Source organism: Vicugna pacos, chromosome 24 (assembly GCF_048564905.1).
Source record: "Vicugna pacos chromosome 24, VicPac4, whole genome shotgun sequence".
NCBI classification, from domain to species: domain Eukaryota; kingdom Metazoa; phylum Chordata; class Mammalia; order Artiodactyla; family Camelidae; genus Vicugna; species Vicugna pacos.
In genome coordinates this window covers 20,458,752-20,477,353 of record NC_133010.1, presented here as the reverse complement: position 1 = coordinate 20,477,353, position 18,602 = coordinate 20,458,752, and the positions used below count along the sequence as shown (strand labels likewise).

At 37.3% G+C, this 18,602-nt stretch overlaps 1 protein-coding gene across 11 annotated transcripts in view; it reads left to right on the top strand.

Annotated features, from left to right (window-relative positions):
• GREB1L (GREB1 like retinoic acid receptor coactivator) overlaps window positions 1-18,602 on the top strand; it is a 213,208-nt gene that overhangs the window by 109,391 nt on the left and 85,215 nt on the right. For 8 of the 11 annotated variants that reach the window (XM_072949130.1, XM_072949136.1, XM_072949132.1 and 5 more), the window contains exons 3-5: window positions 8,214-8,373; window positions 8,600-8,797; window positions 16,128-16,304. In XM_072949130.1, coding sequence (XP_072805231.1) covers window positions 8,217-8,373; window positions 8,600-8,797; window positions 16,128-16,304 — 532 coding nt within the window. In that variant the 5' untranslated portion in view covers window positions 8,214-8,216. Of the gene's footprint in view, window positions 1-8,174; window positions 8,374-8,599; window positions 8,798-16,127; window positions 16,305-18,602 lie in introns of all 11 variants that reach the window. The other 3 variants (XM_072949131.1, XM_072949128.1, XM_072949129.1) reach the window with 2 other exon arrangements.

The following is an 18,602-nucleotide window of genomic DNA, read 5'->3' as shown; positions in this document are numbered from 1 at the left end:
GGAAATTTTGTCTTTTAATCTGCTTGCATTTTCTAAAGATTTGTAGCAAGGAGGGGGAATGAAAAAGAAAAAAGAAACACTTTTGTTTTGAATGCGTTAATTTTGTGCTTTTTTTGGAATGCGCTTGGAAAGAGATAATATCTCTTCAAACCCATTTAATGTATAATTGGATAAGACACAAAAAAGCCCAATGTATTCTTTTTTTTTTTCCACTCGGCTCCAGTTGTAAACAAAATATTTTCCCCTAAACAATCACAATTTAATGGACAAGCCAGACAAATACTAGACCCAACTAATTATAATTAAGAGCAACAAATATCAATTTAAACGAATAAATAAAATACAAAAAGTGTGCAAAAGAGAGAACCGTGAATATATGCTTGTTTTAAATTTTGAACTATAAACTCTTTGAGAACTTGCAGGACCCATGTTTGACTTCTCGGTCTAGGAGTCACATATTATCACTCTCATCAGTGAATATTTTTTAACAGAGAAAGGGCGTGTCAGCAGTAATGACTGTAATAAGTAGTTTTCTTATATGAAGTCAAAGAATATGATAGCTATACGGGACAATAATGATTTGTCTATATGATTGTAAAATTTCTTAATAAATGAATTGTATATACTACCAAATACCAGCTTTTGGAACTTTTACATTGGTGGTCATCTGTTTCTAGAACAATGAACCTAAATCTACTGCAGTGCCCAACACATACACGGAAGTACATCTTATTTTTCTTAGTGTCCTCAGTGTGGCACTAAGCTTAAAAAAAAAACCCTACATATTACTTCCAGCATTTTCTGCACATTTATTTTGCTCTATGTACTATTCTAAAAACATTGTATAAGTTTTATGTATTCTCACAAAAACCTATGATATTGATTGTGCTGCCCCATTTTACAGATGAGAGATTAAGAAATTTACCCAATATCATTCAGGGTAATGGGTGTATGTGGGTCATGTGACTCCAGAGCTTATGTGCTTAACTGCTTGAACAGTAGGATTTCTATAAATGCTGCCTGGCTGGGCGGATGATGGTTAACCTCTGGAAAGTGGGTGACATCCATCTATCTATCTATCTATCTATCTATCTATCTATCTATCTATCTATCTAACTATACATCTATAGAGAAAAAGGTAACAAAAAACTGACAAGTTATAACAAGTTGTCTATTTATAGCACTATGCCTGGCACACATAAATTGTGCCTTAAAAAAAAATTCAAACCAAAACCAACTACATACACACACAAACAGCATGTGTCATCTTCACCTATTTTTTTCTATTTCAAATAGCTTGGTTTAGTCTTGGGAAAAAACACAACATGGACTTTTGAGTCTAAACTTTAACTTTAGTTCCTTCGCTTACAAGCTAGATGACCTTGGCACCTTGTAGAAACTGGATCGGTTGCTGTGCCCACCTGTCCCTCTTTCTGAATCTGCTTGTTGCCTTTTGGTTTCATTTAACCTGGCCCTCCATCCTACAAATGGAAGCTAATTCTAGAGTTTTGGCAGAAATACATCCTAGGCAGCATGTGTGCTTCATATTGTCTCCAATGGGGAGGTACACGGTGTCTCGCTGCCCCACTTTCAGTGATGCTAAACTTGATCTGTGGATTAGGAGGTAACAACCTGCTCCCTCCCCACCAACCTTTTATCTAATGGTTTCACTTATTCTCACTGCCTAGATGAATTTTGCATTAATGGTTTCAAAGTGGTAAGTTTAAAATTCTGTCCTTTTTATATTTATTAATTGGAATTCTTCATTAAAAAAACAAAACAAAACCTCTCTCAATAACCAGGACTGTTTGGTTTCTTTGAAGGACAGGAAGAGCAGGATAAATGCTTCACTCGCTCCGTTTCCCTTTAGCAGAGTTCAATCAGATGCTTTGTTTTTGGGGTTTTTTTCCCGAGAAGAGTTCTCTTTTTCTCCTTGAATAGCAAAATTAATTTGTGAGTTTTTATATTTTGAATATGTTTCAGCCCATTGCATTTATTCTCTTTTATGTTCAGTTTCTCTAATCTTTGGCCCATGGGAACGCTTCACGTTGACTCCTGTGTCTTTTGACATAACCCGTTAGCCTCTGACAGTTTCTTTGCTTTCTGGCACAAGGTGTTCAAGGCTCGCTGTGTATGTAGTTGTCGCTCAGTATCCGCGGGGCTATTGGTTCCATGACCTGTCACACATGGATACCAAAATCTGTGGATGCTCAAGTACCTTATATAAAATGGCTAGTACAGTTTGCCCTCCATATCTGCCAGGTTGTGCATCCTCGGATTTAAACCATCTGAGGATTGATTTTGCGGTTGGATGCAGAAACCCGTGGATACGGAAGGCCAACTCTACATGACTTTTTTTTTTTAAATCAGCGATTTCCTTGTTCTTACTAGTCACTAACTGTGATGAAACCTTTTTAAAAACACTTTAAACAATGAATGTTTATCTTCTCCAAATAGTTGGTATTAAAAGTCAACTTTTATTTATAGCCCAAGTGCAGTACCTTGAAAATATTTATACTTGGTCAGAAGAAGAGCTTGTTGAGAGAGATGGTTGGATCAGTACAAGTGTATCATAACTTGGGGAAAATAGTTTGCAGTCTTGAGCTAGAAGATAGTAGTAGAAACATTAGCCCTTAATGGGACAGTCTCAGTGTAAACACTGGAATGAATCTTATTTTTCCTGTGCTCCTAAAGTACCAGCACTGTGTGGGGGGGGGGGGCGGTTGACTTTGCAGATTCCAGTTGTTCTTACCATCTTTTTGAGTAGTAAGTCTATTTTCAAGACTACTTGTTCAGGGATAGTTAGAGAGTTGGGATTAGCCCAGTTGCTCTATGATATTTTCCTTTTTGCTTATTGTGTTATAATGTTGTTCATTACTTTAAAAATTAGAAGATGCCAGTAAGAGAAAAGGAAGATCATTCAAAAACAATTCCACCATCAACAGATAAATATGACTGGTTTATTGTAGGTACTTCCTGGCTTTTTTTCCTGCTTGCAGTGATATTTTCCTTACAAGGAAAAACAATGTACTTACAAAATTTCTAGTAAATCTGTATCATCTTACCAACATTGTAATCTTTTGCTTGTGACTTCTGCCTACCTAAATTAAGTGCCCTGCCATGGATGAGGAGGGAAATTGCAATTAAATTGTGTTAACTTTAACAGCAGCAGACTGGGCAATGAATGAAATCTAGCATTTAATTTTACACTGGTGTGAGAAGGAAGTTAAGGAAGATAACACTTACAGTTTCATTTTTTTTATCATTTGACCTTTAGAAAACTTTTTCTTGTCTTTACTGAGAAAGTTTAAATTTCTTTTAGAAAAGGGGAAGATTGGAGAAAAACAGGAAGAGTTATGTAAACATTCCCAACATTTTAGGAGGTTGCTAAGAATGTTTTTGATTTCTAGATTTGCCATGTAATGAATTAAGGAAATGTGACTGCGTCTTCTAAAGTGGAGAGCAATGGGAAGAAAAACTGTGTCGGCAAGAGAATTAAGAGCCCCCCCAAATCAGGGGACGATGATGCTAACTGATCTGCTGCTTTGGAGTGGGGGCAGGCCGTGCTTCCTCTCCTGTGTGTGTGCACAGCTAGCCTCCGTACGCAGGGGTTCTGCATCCATGGACTCAATCATCCCACTCATTGGGAGGGCCGGCTGGACTAGTCTTTTTATGTAAGGGACTCGAGCATCCACGGATTTTGTTATCCACCAGAGTCCTGGAACCAATCCCTCAAAGTTACCCAGGGGTAATTTACTTCTTCTTTGTGATGGAATTTATACTTGGCTCATCTTTACCTTTCATCTAACACTGACAGTGAGGTTTGGGTTTTTTTTTAATTGAGGGGAGAGGTGGTAGTTTTATTTTGTTTCAGTTTTTCAAATTGTCACTTGGCTTTATGCATGTTGGCCCCATATTCTGTATTAAAACGCCCTTTTCAGTCTTGTCTTGCAGCCGTGATATACGTAGACAAGGACAAATCAGCAAACAAACAAACAAATCTTCTTCCTTGATTCACTTACTTTCTTACTTATTTGTTTGTTTGTTTGGGGGCCTGGCTTGCCTTGGCAATTTAATAATACTTCTCAGAGTCTCCATTTATCCAATTAGGTCATCACTGTAGGTGTTTTAAGAACTGGATGGCATCCGTGATTAGATAGCCTAAGACAGCTGGTGTTGTAGACAAAGTGATTAGCTTGCACCCCTGTCTTGGCCACTGGGCAAGTATGACCTTGGGCAAGTTCCTTAACTTCTCCAGGCCTCGGTTCTCCTAAAAGTGAGAGCAGTAATAGTAAGTTTCCCATGTTGCTGTTTTTATAATGGTTCAAAGAAGAATGCTTTCTTTCACACTTCTTGACAATGACAACAACTGTTGCTGCCACCATCACCACTGTGACCACTACCAGTCATATCAACCGCCTGCTAGATGCCTGCTGCTGTGACAGGTGCTTCACGCATAGCTGAACATTTGAAAAATCGGAGTATTGTACATATTCAGAAATCTGATCTCGTGCTTTAATTGTAGAAAGTCTTTGGGGAGTTAAGTTACAGGAAAATTTTCTCCTTGTCCCCTGTGTACTTAATAACTACTGTAAAAGTCATTCCTGCATTAATAATACAGTAATTATTAACCATGTAGCCACTGACAAAAAGGGAGTGAAAACACTCCCTCAAGGTGTATTGCTTCTCCTTTCCACCTCCAACAGAAGAGTTGAGGAAAGGCATGGAGGGGTCCGCAGGCACCTGTTTGCCAAGCTACCCTTTCCCTTACTGCTGCAGCCCTGATTCCTAAAGCCCCCAGTGATGGAAGCTGCCTGCTCTACTCTGCCCTTCTTCTTTTGCCTTTCTTTCTGTAGAGAAGGGGAAAGGCTAGAGCAGAAAGGCACCAAACCACAATGTCGTGGTGGTTTGTATTGGATCCCACTTGCATTCTGAGCAATTAATTAGTGGTGCAGAAAGAGCTCATACTGTGCGCCATCCTTTTCTTAGAGATTTCCTCAGTAGCCCAGGAGTGCCTGTTAGCATCTCAGAAGTCTGTAGTGCTGTAACAAAACATTTAATATAGTTTTCCCTTGTGTAGTTTCACAATAATGAAAGAAAGCATGGAAAAAGCAATATAATGCAACCTCACAAACTTAATGTCAGCCAGATACATAAAATATGTATGTATGTATGGAAACCACAAGTCTGCTTCCTTGTTGTATTTCATTTAACAACTGATTCTAAAAAGTACTTCTCCATTTTCAGACCTGCAGGTAGATTTATTCACATTGATTTCAGTGGGATGTTATGCCATCTTGGGCACTGGGGGCTCTTTGAGATTCAGAGAAAAGGAAGGCTGGTAGTCTAGGTGGATAAGGCCAACAATGTCAGTGACTCTAAATAATACAGCATATGACATTAAGAATACATTGCACTAAAAAGGCTTCTTCCTTTGAACTCTGCCCTTCTTTGGGTAGCATCTAACTGTCAAGGGAAGAACTTCACACTCAGCACTAAAGAAGTCTGGGGTCAGTTTTGAAATTCTTCACATTATCATTATCTTTAAAAATGCCCAGTTATGTTTTCATCTGGAATAGTCAGCCACTTCTTTTTACTCTCCCAAGGCTGTTCCATAAGTACATCCCTTTGTCTTCATCTGAGTATTGCTCAGGTTTATGCTTCTGTAGGACTATGTGTATCTTCTATGATGGTGAAACTCGATCACCCATTTTTAATGTTGATTTAATATTTTCAATCAGCACAATATTTATTTGACGTATCTGTTGTATTACTCCTTAAACTATGTCTGCATTTATTACTCCTTAAACTATGTCTGTATTGACGGGACTGAGATTATGCAGTCCTCCTTGTATAACTGGGCTCTTCTTTAATTCAACTAAAAGGATCTCTTGGAGAATGTAGGTTTTCAAGGTTTTCAAGGATGAAAGGAAGATAACTTGTTGAACAGGTAATAGATTAAGAAGAGGCAAGATTTCCAGGCATTTGGTGCTCTGGAGAAAGGCTAAAGGTCCACCTTTGAAGTTATTCCATTGTTTTCCACGGATAAGAAATCCCATGGTTGACGGTGCTAGCCCCTGGCATTTTTCTCCCTTCAGTGAAGAAGAAGGGTGAAATGGCCATCGGATTTTTGACCTAGGTGCATAGACTAGTGACACAGCATGTTTCTCTTCCAATCCCCACCCTGTTTTGATTATGCATGGTTCTGTTGAAAAATAAATTGCTTTTGAGCTTTAGAAAAATTAAATGTTTATATTTGTTTGTACTGGTGGGATTTTATGAGCTTGGACAAAAACTTGGTATTTCAGGAAAATTTCATTTGATGGGCTTTGTTGATTTTCTTCCATGTACAACTTTGAATTGAGTATCATACATATACTTGGGTATATGTACTCGTTGTAAGAAAGAACTTTGTAATTTTTTCCAGCTTTATTGAGATGTAATTGATATACAACATTGTATTCGTTTTAGGTGTGCAGCATAATTGTTTGATATTATATATTACAAAATTATGACTACAATTTGTTTAGTTAACATTTGTCACCTCACATATTTACAAAATTTTTTTTTCTTGTGGAAAGGAACCTAGTAATTTAAACCCATAGCATTTGGTTTCTTATTATCTACTATGAGAAAGGTTGCCAAAATGTGATTCCAGCTTTTCTCCAAATCATGGGATTTTCTAGCAAAGCTTTGATAAACTGAGACACTCTGATGGTAATCTCTGTATACTATTCACTGCTACCAGGAATTGTGTAAGAAGCCTATGTATAGAGGCTATGCTATATATTGAGCCCGATGCATGCTCAGGGTCCTCTCAATCAGTTCTCTAGGAAGGCAATCAGAGCTGGAGATACAGATGAAATTTAGTATCTACCCCTCTCCTTGATGGGATAAGTGAAACTAAGATATTCTCAAAATTGCAGGAGATTTACCCAACTTGAGGAGTGCAGGATTTATCATTTGGATATTGAGTTCTGACCTTTACCAGCTGGGTGATAGTGGGAAAGTCACTTGGCTTCTTCAAGCCTTAGTTTTTTCATCTGTGAAATGGGAAGAGGTCATACCTACTTCAGAATACTGAGAGTGAAATAAAATAACTTTTAGAAGTGCTTAGTAGACTGTCCAGCTCAACAGTTCTCAGACTCTTCACTTCATAATCCCTTTATATGCTTAAAAAGAACTGAGTTTTGTCTATGTGGATTATGTTTATTAGAAATTAAAACTAAGAAAATTTCAAAATATTTATTAATTTTATAATTTAAGAATAAATCCATTATATATCAACGTAACATTTTATGAAAATAACTGTATTTTCCCCAAAAAATGTTAGCAAAAAGAGTAGTCTGTCTGCTTCTGATTCAGTCTGTTGCAATATCACACATCATATAGCCTCTGGAAAATTCCACTGTACACATATGAGAAGAAGAATGAAAAAGGCAAATACCTAGTAATAGTTTGTAAAGAGTATTGACATCATGGACCCCAGAAAGGGCCTTGGGAACCTCAGAACATACTTTGAGAATCGTTGGTTTAGCCAGTATAGTAATGCCGGCTGCTTCAAAATTTCCTGTTCTACACTTTCGTAAATGGTACCAAGTAAGATTGTGATTCAGACTAAGCAAAATGTTTTTCAAATAAACACTAATAATACACAGACAAGTTCTTTGAGTTTATAAAGCTCAAATCTTGCTTTCAGAAATTTGTCAATTAAATGTACTGTCATAAATCTTTCATTTGTTTTTCCAGAGAAGAATCTTTTCCCCCCTAAGACAATAAGATCTTAGTAGAGAAAGAAATAATTTGACATTTGCTGTGAAACCACTGATAGTGTCCCTGTGGGGTCACGGTAGCCTACCAGTTTAAGGGGGAGGTGTGGCCCCACTGTCGCCACTTTGGGCTTCATGACTGACAGGTCAGTCTTGATTTACTGGTTGGAGAACCTTGACTTAAAGCATTTATTATGGTTTGATTCCCAGATACAAGCTCCCTTAAAGGGGCTTTTTGAAATGGGTTTAGACAGTTAAGACAAGAAGCAAAAGTGACATAACAGATAAATTGATAAGTTGTCTTAAGTATAGGTAAAGTTCATACAGTCTTAGCAAGGTATATGGATAGAGTTTGTATCAGCTATATGTGTGCTTTGCAGACATATTGCCCTCTAATTCTATCAGTTTTCTCCTTTCTTTCTCTTTCTTTGAGGGGTGGTGTAGACCATGGGGAATTCATATGCTGGGCAACTGAAATCTGCTCGATTTGAGGAAGCCCTCCACAACTCCATAGAAGCCTCTCTCAGATGTAGTAGTGTGGTCCCACGGCCAATTTTTTCCCAGCTGTACTTGGACCCTGACCACCATCCTTTCTCATCTGCAGGTAAGTTTCTCGATCCCACACATTCTAGGCTCCTTTTTTTAAAAATGGGAATTCCAAGTCTGGGGAACCTCTGAAATAAATGGGTTAAATGTTAGCCTACGCCAGTCTCCCTGTCCTCAGCTATCTTTCAGAACTATGAATTTTTCTTTGGTAATTTTCCCGCAAGTATTTTTAAATTATTGTTGTTGTTGTTGTTAAATTAGCTATGATTTATTTGCTTACCCAGATGTAAAACCCAAGGTGGAGGATCTGGATAAAGATTTGGTACACCGCTACACTCAAAATGGAAGCCTGGATTTTTCTAACAATCTAACAGTTAATGAAATGGAAGATGATGAAGATGATGAAGAAATGTCTGATTCAAATAGCCCACCAATCCCCTATTCACAAAAACCTGCCCCAGAAGGGTCTTGCACTACAGATGGTGGGTTTCCTTTTTCTTCTTTTTTTTCAATTCCTCTAATATTGTCTGGCTAGTTTCCAATCATTGCGTGTGGTGCTCAAGGCTGGAAACCAGTAATTACAGAAAGGAATGAGGAATGCTTATGCTCCCGCTCACATATCACCTGTGACTTCATAGCAGGTGTCTATTAAGAAAGACCAGCATTTATCACCCCATCTTATAGATGAACAGACTGAAATTCACAGCAGTCGAATGACTTCTCTGAGATGGTATGTGGCAAAGGCAAGCCTAGACTTAGGGCAGGACTTTTTCAGTCCTCCCAGTGCTTCCTGCAAGAATGCTACTATCTTAGGAACTTTTTTTCTTTTAGTCTTCTCTCTTCCTAATTCTTTCTGTTCCACTCTCAAAACAATAACAGAGATACCAGGTGTTGTATATTTATCTCTTTCATTTATTTTGAACATTCATCCAGTATATTGTTATCTAATAGAAGGTTAAAACGTACATACCCCAATAATCCGATTTTATTTATTTTTGTCAACCTTCTCTTCCACCAAGGCTTTAACCACGCTTTTAATCAGAAAATCCTACATACAGCATTTTCAGTATTTCATAGTTTTGATGATGTGACAAATTATACCCTCTTCCCTCCATTTAGTGGTTTACAGTGCTGTTTTCTGGCTGTCCCAGCCTAATTACTAATTAGTTCATAATTTAATAGTTCATAGTTTTTCCATAGCTTTTTCCATTTGCTCATTCTAAGATCTAAGTTCTAAGTGTCCTCTCACTCAAAGGCAGAACAGCCCTGAAATTTTTCTTATGAAAATGACAGTGAAATAGGGCAATATAGTGCCTGGATTTGTTTTGGCATACCACCTTCCCTTCATGGGAAATCTTCTATTTACCTAAGACTTAAAGGAAGGTAAAGCTATTTTTAGAGGCAATTTAGATAAGCAGATACTTAACACCTGATGGGCTTCTGGGGGGTTGCCATTCAGATGTAAATTTTGGCTGCTAATTTCTTATGTAAATTATTGGAACAGTGTAGGTTCCTACCCTGCTGGGAGGCACTTGATTGTCTGAAGGGGTAAAGGGCCACCAAATTTTAGGCCTCCAAACACTGCTTTGCTTACTTTAGTTTGTGTTTACAGCTGTTTCAGTAAACTTTCCCCTCCCCCATTTAGATTACTCTGTAACCTTCAAGTTGGAGATAATTGGAGAATGCAAATCTGGTTCTGTGAAGTGAAAACCTTGGCTATTTTCTTAAGGAAATGTAGATGAGGCTGACAAAGAAGGGCCCCGAACTCTGACTCCTTTTTAAAATTAAAATCAAAAGTCTTGGTCTTAAGGCAGCATTTCAGTATTGCTCTCAGAAAATGAAACTATCTGGGGGCAAGTCTGTCAAATAAATGGTTATTTGTATGCCCCCCTCAGTAAGTATCTTTCTTTCCTTGCGTACAGTGAACAGGCTCCCGTCCGTCCTTCCTTAGGGCACTCTTTCCCAGGCTTTCCAGTAGCCTCTACAAGAAAGATCCTACTTTTCTTTCCGCAGAAGTTCAGGTGTAATTTAAAATTACCTTACAGGGGAGTAGTAAGGTTTCCTTTCTTTTTGCTTGAGGTTTCAATTCATATTTAATATTTGATCTTTATTATATTAATATTCTAATGCATTTCTAATAGTGCGGAAATAGAACTACCTCCTACACCAGGTATTTGGATCCGAATCGAAATATAATCACATTTCATAAATTCTTTAGCTACTTCTTTACAGACACACCGACCTTATTTTCAAACTTAAAAAAAAACGAAATTAAATATTGCTCTTTCCATAATGTTTTTTTTTCTTAACTGGGAATCCTTGATGATATATTTTGTGTATAACTACATGACCTGAATCCCAAAAGGGAAGGTTTAGGGGAAATAGTACAGACCCTCGGCAGATGAGCGTATTCTCAGAATAACTTACAAGCTAAACTTGACTTTCCCTTGACTTTGCAACCATAGTTGGCCTTGGATTGCCTTCTTCTTGACCCTGTTCTTGGACCTGGCCTTGCCTTCTCTCTCTCTCCTATTCGCTTTCCTCTTAATGAAATTGCCTGTGTGGCTTGTGTTGGTGAGTAACTAGAAGCTGAGAAGATAAAATAAAACATTTAAAAAAATAGACTTCTTTTTTTAGAAAGAACAGTTTCAGATTTACAGAAAAATTGAGAAAACAGTACAGAGTTTCTGTGTATCCCTGCAGTTTCCCCTGTTGTTAACATCTTAACATTATTATTCATTTTAATGATAATTAAAGCCCATAGTTCATTTAGGTTCTTTACTTTTTACCTGATGTCCTTTTCACCTAGTCCCACCCAGGATACTACATTAGATTTAGCTGTCATGTCTCTTTAGGCTCCTCTTGGCTGCGGCTGTTTCTCGGACTTCCCTTGTTTCTGGTGACCCTGACAGTTTCAGGGATTGCTGGTCAGGCATATTCTAGGAGACCTTGTATCGGAATTTGTCTGATGTTTTACCCCTGATTAGACGGGGCTTATGGCTTCCAGGGAGGAAGATTACAGAGGTAAAGTACCATTTCGTCATACTGTATCAAGGTTACCTGCTCTCAACATGGTTTATGACAGTTGATGTTGACCTTGATCACCTGGCTGAGATACTGTTATCTCCACTCTTGCCCCGCCCCCGCTTCTATACTGTGGGAGAAAGTCACTGCGCTTAGCCCACATGTAAGGAAGGGGGAGTTATGCTCCATCTCCTGGAGGGCAGAGTATTTACCTAAGTTATTTGGAATTCTGCTGCATAGAAATGTGTCTCTTCTCCCCCATTTATTAATTTATACAGTCATTTATTTATATCATTATATGCTCATGGATATTTATTTTATGTTTTGAATTGTAATCCAATATTACTTTATTTTATTTTCTTGCTGAAATTTTTCCAGTTCTGGCCATTGGGAGCAATATCAGGTGGTTCCTGTGCCCCTTTTATGTACTCCCATCATTATGGGTTTTTTAGCATAAAATAGGACATTTTTCTCTTTTCATTGTCACAAGTGCTTTTTGAAAAAAAAATTTTAAGAAGAGGAGGTTTGCTCCCTCCTATGAGAAAACCTAGAATCCAGGCATTGATTAATAATTATTACTTTTGACCTCTAGGTGTCCTCATATCATAAATGAGAAAACCTTCAAAGGCTGTGGTACTGAAAGCTACCTGTGTAGTTTTCATTATACCACACAAATCACCCTGAAATGACCTTTCTTCCAGAGAAAAATCCTGCTTTCTTCAGATATTTTCCACACTGTGCCTTCCCTACCCCTGTTTAGCCCGGAACCAAAATTATACTTTCTCTCCTTAATTACCCTTTGGCTGCACTGTATTGCTTTGAGAATGCTCATCAGAAATGTCACTCTGTAATCACGTGACACCTTTGTGGCTGGCCAAACCATGAATTTTAAGGATTCGTTAGCAAGCGTGAGCTAGGTGGATGCCGACACAGCCCATGGCTGACAGGAGCTAGTGTGTCAAGCGACCCCCGGGATTCAGCCTAGAAAGTCAGGTGATGAGACTCAGCAAAGATAGGCAAGAAGAAGCTGTAGGAAAGTGTCCTCCATCAGCCCAGGGAAGTGAAGCATTCTGCAAGTCAGAGTGATGTTAATGAGGAAGGAGGAGCCTATGACCTGGAGTCAAGAGACCTGGGAACTTCCAGTCCTAACTCTTGGAGTTGCAGGGTATTTGACCTTGGGCCATGTTCTTAACCTTCTGGGCCCTAGATTCCCCATTTACCAACCAAAGAGATTGGGGTAGATGAGTGTTACCTAGTCTCTGACTCACAAATCTCTCTTAATACATCATTTTTTGAACCCCTTAGGAATTTAAAAACTAATTCTGTCATTGTATGGCATCTATGATAGAGAATTAATTTTGAGTAGAGAGTATTTATTTTAGATCAGAATATTAATATACTCTTTAATATTATTCATGCATGAGAAAAACTTGTCTACATTTTACCACTCAGTAATTGCTGTTTAATTTACTTTAAATGGGTTGTGTAAGAAAAAGCATGTTTTGTTGACAAATTCAAGGATGAAACGTTATACTTTTTGAGGGGGTGGAGGAGGGAGGAGCCAAGTGTCTTTAAATGTTTCCCACCATCAAAAAAAGAAGTCAAAATCGACTTGTAATACCCAAACTTTGGAATTTCTACATTTTAGATGAACAGGATGTACTAGTTTGTTTTTATAATGTTTGCTCTACGTGATGAAAAACTTTCAAAAGGCTGCTGTTTGCAGAATTTCTCTGCAAATAACATGCTGCTGAAAGAGGTAGGTTTTTCCCTCTTAGATGAAAATCCAAACTGGATTATAGTCATTAAAATTTTATCGTAACATTGCTTTTTTGTGTGTCTTTGAAGCATATGGTGCCTTTTATATAATTTTATAATTTGATAAGTAGGGTTGGGGTTGAATCTAACTTTCATGCCTAGCAAAGAGCATCTTAGGCACATTTGTAAAATGTCTTTGTCCATCAGCACAACCCACGTTCCCTGAACTTCCCTTTATTAACCAACAGCCCATTATGGGTATGAAATAAGCAACATATCGATACATGTGACTGACAATAACATTTAAAATTGTATAATAATCAGGCCACACCTTGACGTGAGGTTCAGTCGAGTGACTCCTGTACTCAGGCAGCTGATTCCCCCTATCCCTACATGTGTAGCATGGAAAGCCCTCAGAACATTCTGTTTTAAAAAACCTTTATGAATCCCAGGGATTTTTGATAACTACTAGTTGGGAAACCCTGTACCAGATGACCTTGAGGTTCCTTATAGCTCTGATGTTCTAAAAAGCTTGTAATAATTTGCAGATCGGTACAAATTTGTACAGATTTACCTACTCTTTCTAATATAGAGTGAGTGAAAGTTTAGGAAGGTTGTGGTACTGCTTCTTAGCGACAGAGAGAGCTCCTTAAGTATCCTGTTTTCCATCAGTAGGTAATAGTGAAGCTTTCATCGCTGAATTTTCTACACCATTTGGGAAGGTATTTCATATGCTCTGCCTTTTGGAGAGCGTCATAATAAAGATGCTGCCTCCTAGGGGAGATGTGTTTCTAGGTTCACTGTCCAAATACAAATTAATAATTCCTTTAATTAAAAAAAATCATCCTCCTTTCAGACTTTAAAATGCCTCCTAGATTTCATATTTTAGAATTTCATGAAAAAACTCTGCCTTCACTCCTCATGGTTTTAGCTCTGGATTATAACTTTGCTTAGCTTTTCTTTTACCAAGGTGAATAATATGCTTTTCACCTGTCTTCATACAGCAAACTTTCCATGTCTTACATCACTGCTGGACAGTGTGGGACTCACTGTGTAAACTTGGACAAGTAATCTCACCTTTCTGAGCCTCAGTTTCTCCTATATGAAAGGAGATAGTAGAGTTGTTGAGCAGATGAAATAAAATTGTCTGTACCTTGATTAGTGCTGTAGCTGGCTTATGTTCGGTGCTCCATAAATTTTAACTGCCATTAATATCATCATCAAATCCCAACTCTCAAACCTGTGAGTCATGTCCCTTAATGGGGACGGGGACAGCAGATTCTTTAAGAGTCTACGTATAGGTTCCGAAAAATGTTTGTAAACTGAGTAAATAATATGACTGACATGTATAAATGACTGTTGTTCAAATAAATATAGATGATATTGTGAATAATAAAATACAGATTCACTTAAATTGTTAAAGAATTCACAATAACATTTTGATACTGTTTTCCTCAATTCATGAACACTAAAAGTTACATTTAATTTTTTTATTATTAAAAGGGAATCTGCATGCTTAAAATGGTTGAACCCCATTGTCTTTATCATTTTATTCTTTCATTTATTGCCTTTTCACAATTCTGTTATGTCTGCTTTTGAGGTTTGATGATCTAGACCAGACAGTAGACTCCTATGCGCTACAGCTTCATACAGTGTTGGATATTGTTTTCTTTTTACTTCTCACATATTAACTGATGGCATCCAATTGTTTGTTGGCACTTGGTTTACATCATAACATGAATTGATGCTGGGGGAGTCTAACATGGTTCTGGCCCACTTTGTATTGGGCCATAACGATGGTGGTCTCTTTGGGTTTGTGTGAGAGTTGGGTGTCCGTCCATCTTCCACAACTCTCTGAAAAAGCATTTATCATACTTTTATTCAGCCTCTTTTGCTTGCAAGTGACAGAAACCCTACTCAGACTGCCTTAGGTAGAATTAAGAAGTTGTTGGAAGAATTCCAAAGCAAAAGGCCTCAAGACCAAACCATCAGGAAGGCAGATACAACTGGGCTTCAGGGATCCAAACACTGCCAGGACCTTCCCCCTGAGCCTTCTCTCAGGGGAGCAAGAAAAAGCTGCCACAGAGCAGGCCAAGCCACGCTTTTCCTGGCTCCATGTTCAGAACTCCCAGGGGACATTGGCCTGGCTTATGTTGGGTGCCCATATCTGGGCTAATCAACTATGGCCAGAAATGGGGGATGGATATTCCAGTGGCCCAGCTTGGAGCAGTGCCAGCTCCAGCTTGATCTGGAATGTCAGCTCTCCAGGGGAATCACATAATGAGAGTACAGGGAGGATCATTTCCCAGAAGATGTGGAGATCAGTGCCTTGTAGCAGAATATAGCTGTCCTCTGTTTTGTAATTATCAGTTCCTTGTACATTCTTCCACTTGACTACAGGTGAGTTCTTAGAGGAAGATATATTTTGTTCAGCTCTTCCCCTAGGCCTAGGGCAGTATCTGTTGCAAATTATTTTTAATAAATGATTAATGAATTAGCATAATACATTATGGTATACAAAGTGGTTATGTAAGGTTTTGTCATATCTTATCATGTATATCTAGTGAAAATAACCTAACAGTTCTGAGTTCTAGTTCTGACCCACTCTTTATGATTCACCAAGCTCTGAGCTTTAGTCTCTTCCTGTATGGAATGGAGAGCATCTGGGTTCTATGATCGTCCTCATTTAGAGAAGTGAATTTGTGTTGAAAGTAAAAATACTATATTACGTGCACATAAAAATTACATATATTTTTCAGAGTTTGCTGCATACTTACCGTTTGCTTACTTGTGGATCAGAAAATATCGAGTTATCAATATTGGTTAAGACAGTTGGAAATACTTCCTTTTATTGTCTTCTCAGCTCCACTCAGAGAGGCAGATATGGCTGGTTTATCTTTTGGTTGGGGTGATGGACTTTAAACTTAGTCCTTAATAGTAATTCCCACAGATAAATCTACCCCCCAAATAGGTGATGAGGAGTTATAACCCCTCTAAACATTCCTCTGTGTCATTTTTACTCATTTTTAGGTTTTTGTCAAGCAGGAAAGGATTTGCGTTTGGTATCTCTGTGTATGGAACAAATTGATATCCCAGCAGGATTCCTCCTGGTGGGGGCCAAGTCTCCTAATCTTCCTGAACACATCCTAGTGTGTGCTGTAGACAAGCGATTTCTACCAGATGATCATGGGAAAAATGCACTTTTAGGTGAGTATTTCATACCTGTACAATTCCTTCTGAGATAAAGGCGTTAAAACACAAGTTTATTTTAAAGTATCACAGAATTTTTAAAATCAGGAAGTTAGTTGGGGATGATATAGTTTAGTTTATGTAAGGAACATTTTTTCATTTAGTAACTTCTTAAAAATCAGCTTTCTTTTAAAATGTACTCTCAAAGCATTCACTTTAATGAAGAGACTTTTTTGAACCAGGTATTAAAGGACAGCATGTAATTTATCAAAAATAAGTATTTTGTAAAACAAAGTAGGATTCACTCTCCATAGAGTCATTGATCTGGAATCCGGTATCAGGTCAACTCTCAATTATTCAGCTGTGGATTATCCATTTTGTGAGTTATTGGTATTTTTTCCATACCACCAATTATTCCTAACTCCATTTGATTGATATGATTCTCATTTTATATTTAGCATTAGTTCAACCAAGAGAATTGGGAATATACCTATGATACAAAATGATATAAATGATATAAAACTTTATCTCAGAATTGTTTTACTTTCTAGTATTACTTTGTTTTTTTTTTTAATTGAAGTACAGTCAATTGCAATGTGTCAATTTCTGGTATACAGCACAATGTCCCAGTCATGTATATACATACATAATTCATTTTCATATTTTTTCATAAAAGGTTATTACAAGATACTGAATATAGGTCCCTATGCTATACAGAAGAAACTTTTTAAAATCTATTTTTATATATAGTGGCTAACATTTGTAAGTCTCAAACTCCCAAATTTATCCCTTCCCATCCCCTTTCCCCAGTGACCATAAGATTGTTTACTATGTCTGCAAGTCTGTTTCTGTTTTGTAGATGAGTTCAGAGTCTTTTATTTTTAGATTCCATGTATGAGTGATATCATACGGTGTTTTTCTTTCTCTTTCTGGCTTCCTTCACTTAGAATGATGATCTCTAGGTCCATCCATGTTGCTGCAAATGGCATGATTTTTCTAGTATTACTTTGAATCTGGCCTTTTTTCACAACATAGCTTCCCTATGTCATGGGAAATGACAAAGAACAGACTTATTTTTTAAATTATTTTTAATTGAGGCATAGCTAATTTACAATATTATATTAGTTTCAGGTGTATAGCATAGCGGTTCAATATTTTTACAGATTATATTCCATTAAACATTATTGTAAGATAATGGCTGTAATTCTTCAGGCTGTACAATATATCCTATTTTGTACTATTTTATACTAGAAATTTGTATCTCTTAGTCCCACACCCCTATCTTGCCCCTACCCTTCCCTTTACTCACTGGTAACCACTGGTTTGTTTTTTGTATCTGTGGGTCTGTTTCTGTTTTGCTATATACATTCGTTTGTATTATTTTTTGGATTCCACATGTAGGTGATATCATACAGTATTTGTCTTTCTCTGTCTGACTTATTTCATTAAGTATAACACGCTCTAGGTCCATCCATATTGTTACAGATGGCAGAATTTCATTCTCTTTATGGCTGAATTTCACTGTGTGTGTGTGTGTGTGTGTGTGTGTGTGTGTGTGTATACACCACATCTTCATCTATTTATCTGTTGATGGATACTTAGGTTGCTACCATTATCTATGCTATTGTAAATAATGCAGCTATGAACATTAGAGGACATGTATCTTTTCAAATTAGTGTTTTCATTTTCTTCAGCTATATACCCAGCACTAGAATTTTTGGATAAAAAGTAGTTCTATTTTTCTTTTTTTTTTTTTTGAGGAACCTCATACTGTTTTCCATAGTGCATTTCTCTAATAATCATCAATGTTGAGCATCTTTTCATGTGCTTTTGCTGGGAGTTTTCTTATTAGAAATTCAACTTCACTGCTAGTGATCAATCTGTTCATATTGCCTATTTCTTCTTGATTCGGTCTTGGTAGGTTGTATGTTTTTAGAAACTTGTCCATTTCTTCTAGGTTGTCCAGTTTGTGGGCATATAACTCTTTGTAGTATTCTCTTACGATTTTTTTTTATCTCTGGAGCATCAGTTGTTATTTGTCTTCTTTCATATCTTATTTTATTTATTTGGGTCCTCTCTCTTTTCTTCTTGATGAGCCTGGCTAAAGGTTTATCAGTTTTTAAAATCTTTTCAAAAAACAGCTCTTGATTTCATTGATCTTTTTTCTATTTTTAAAAAAAGCTCTATTATACTGATTTCCTCTCTGATCTTTATCCTTCCTTCTGCTGACTTTCGGCTTTGTTCTTTCTAATTCCTTTCGGTAGTGGGTTAGATTGTTTATCTGAGATTTTTCTTGTTTCTTGAGGAAGGCCTGCA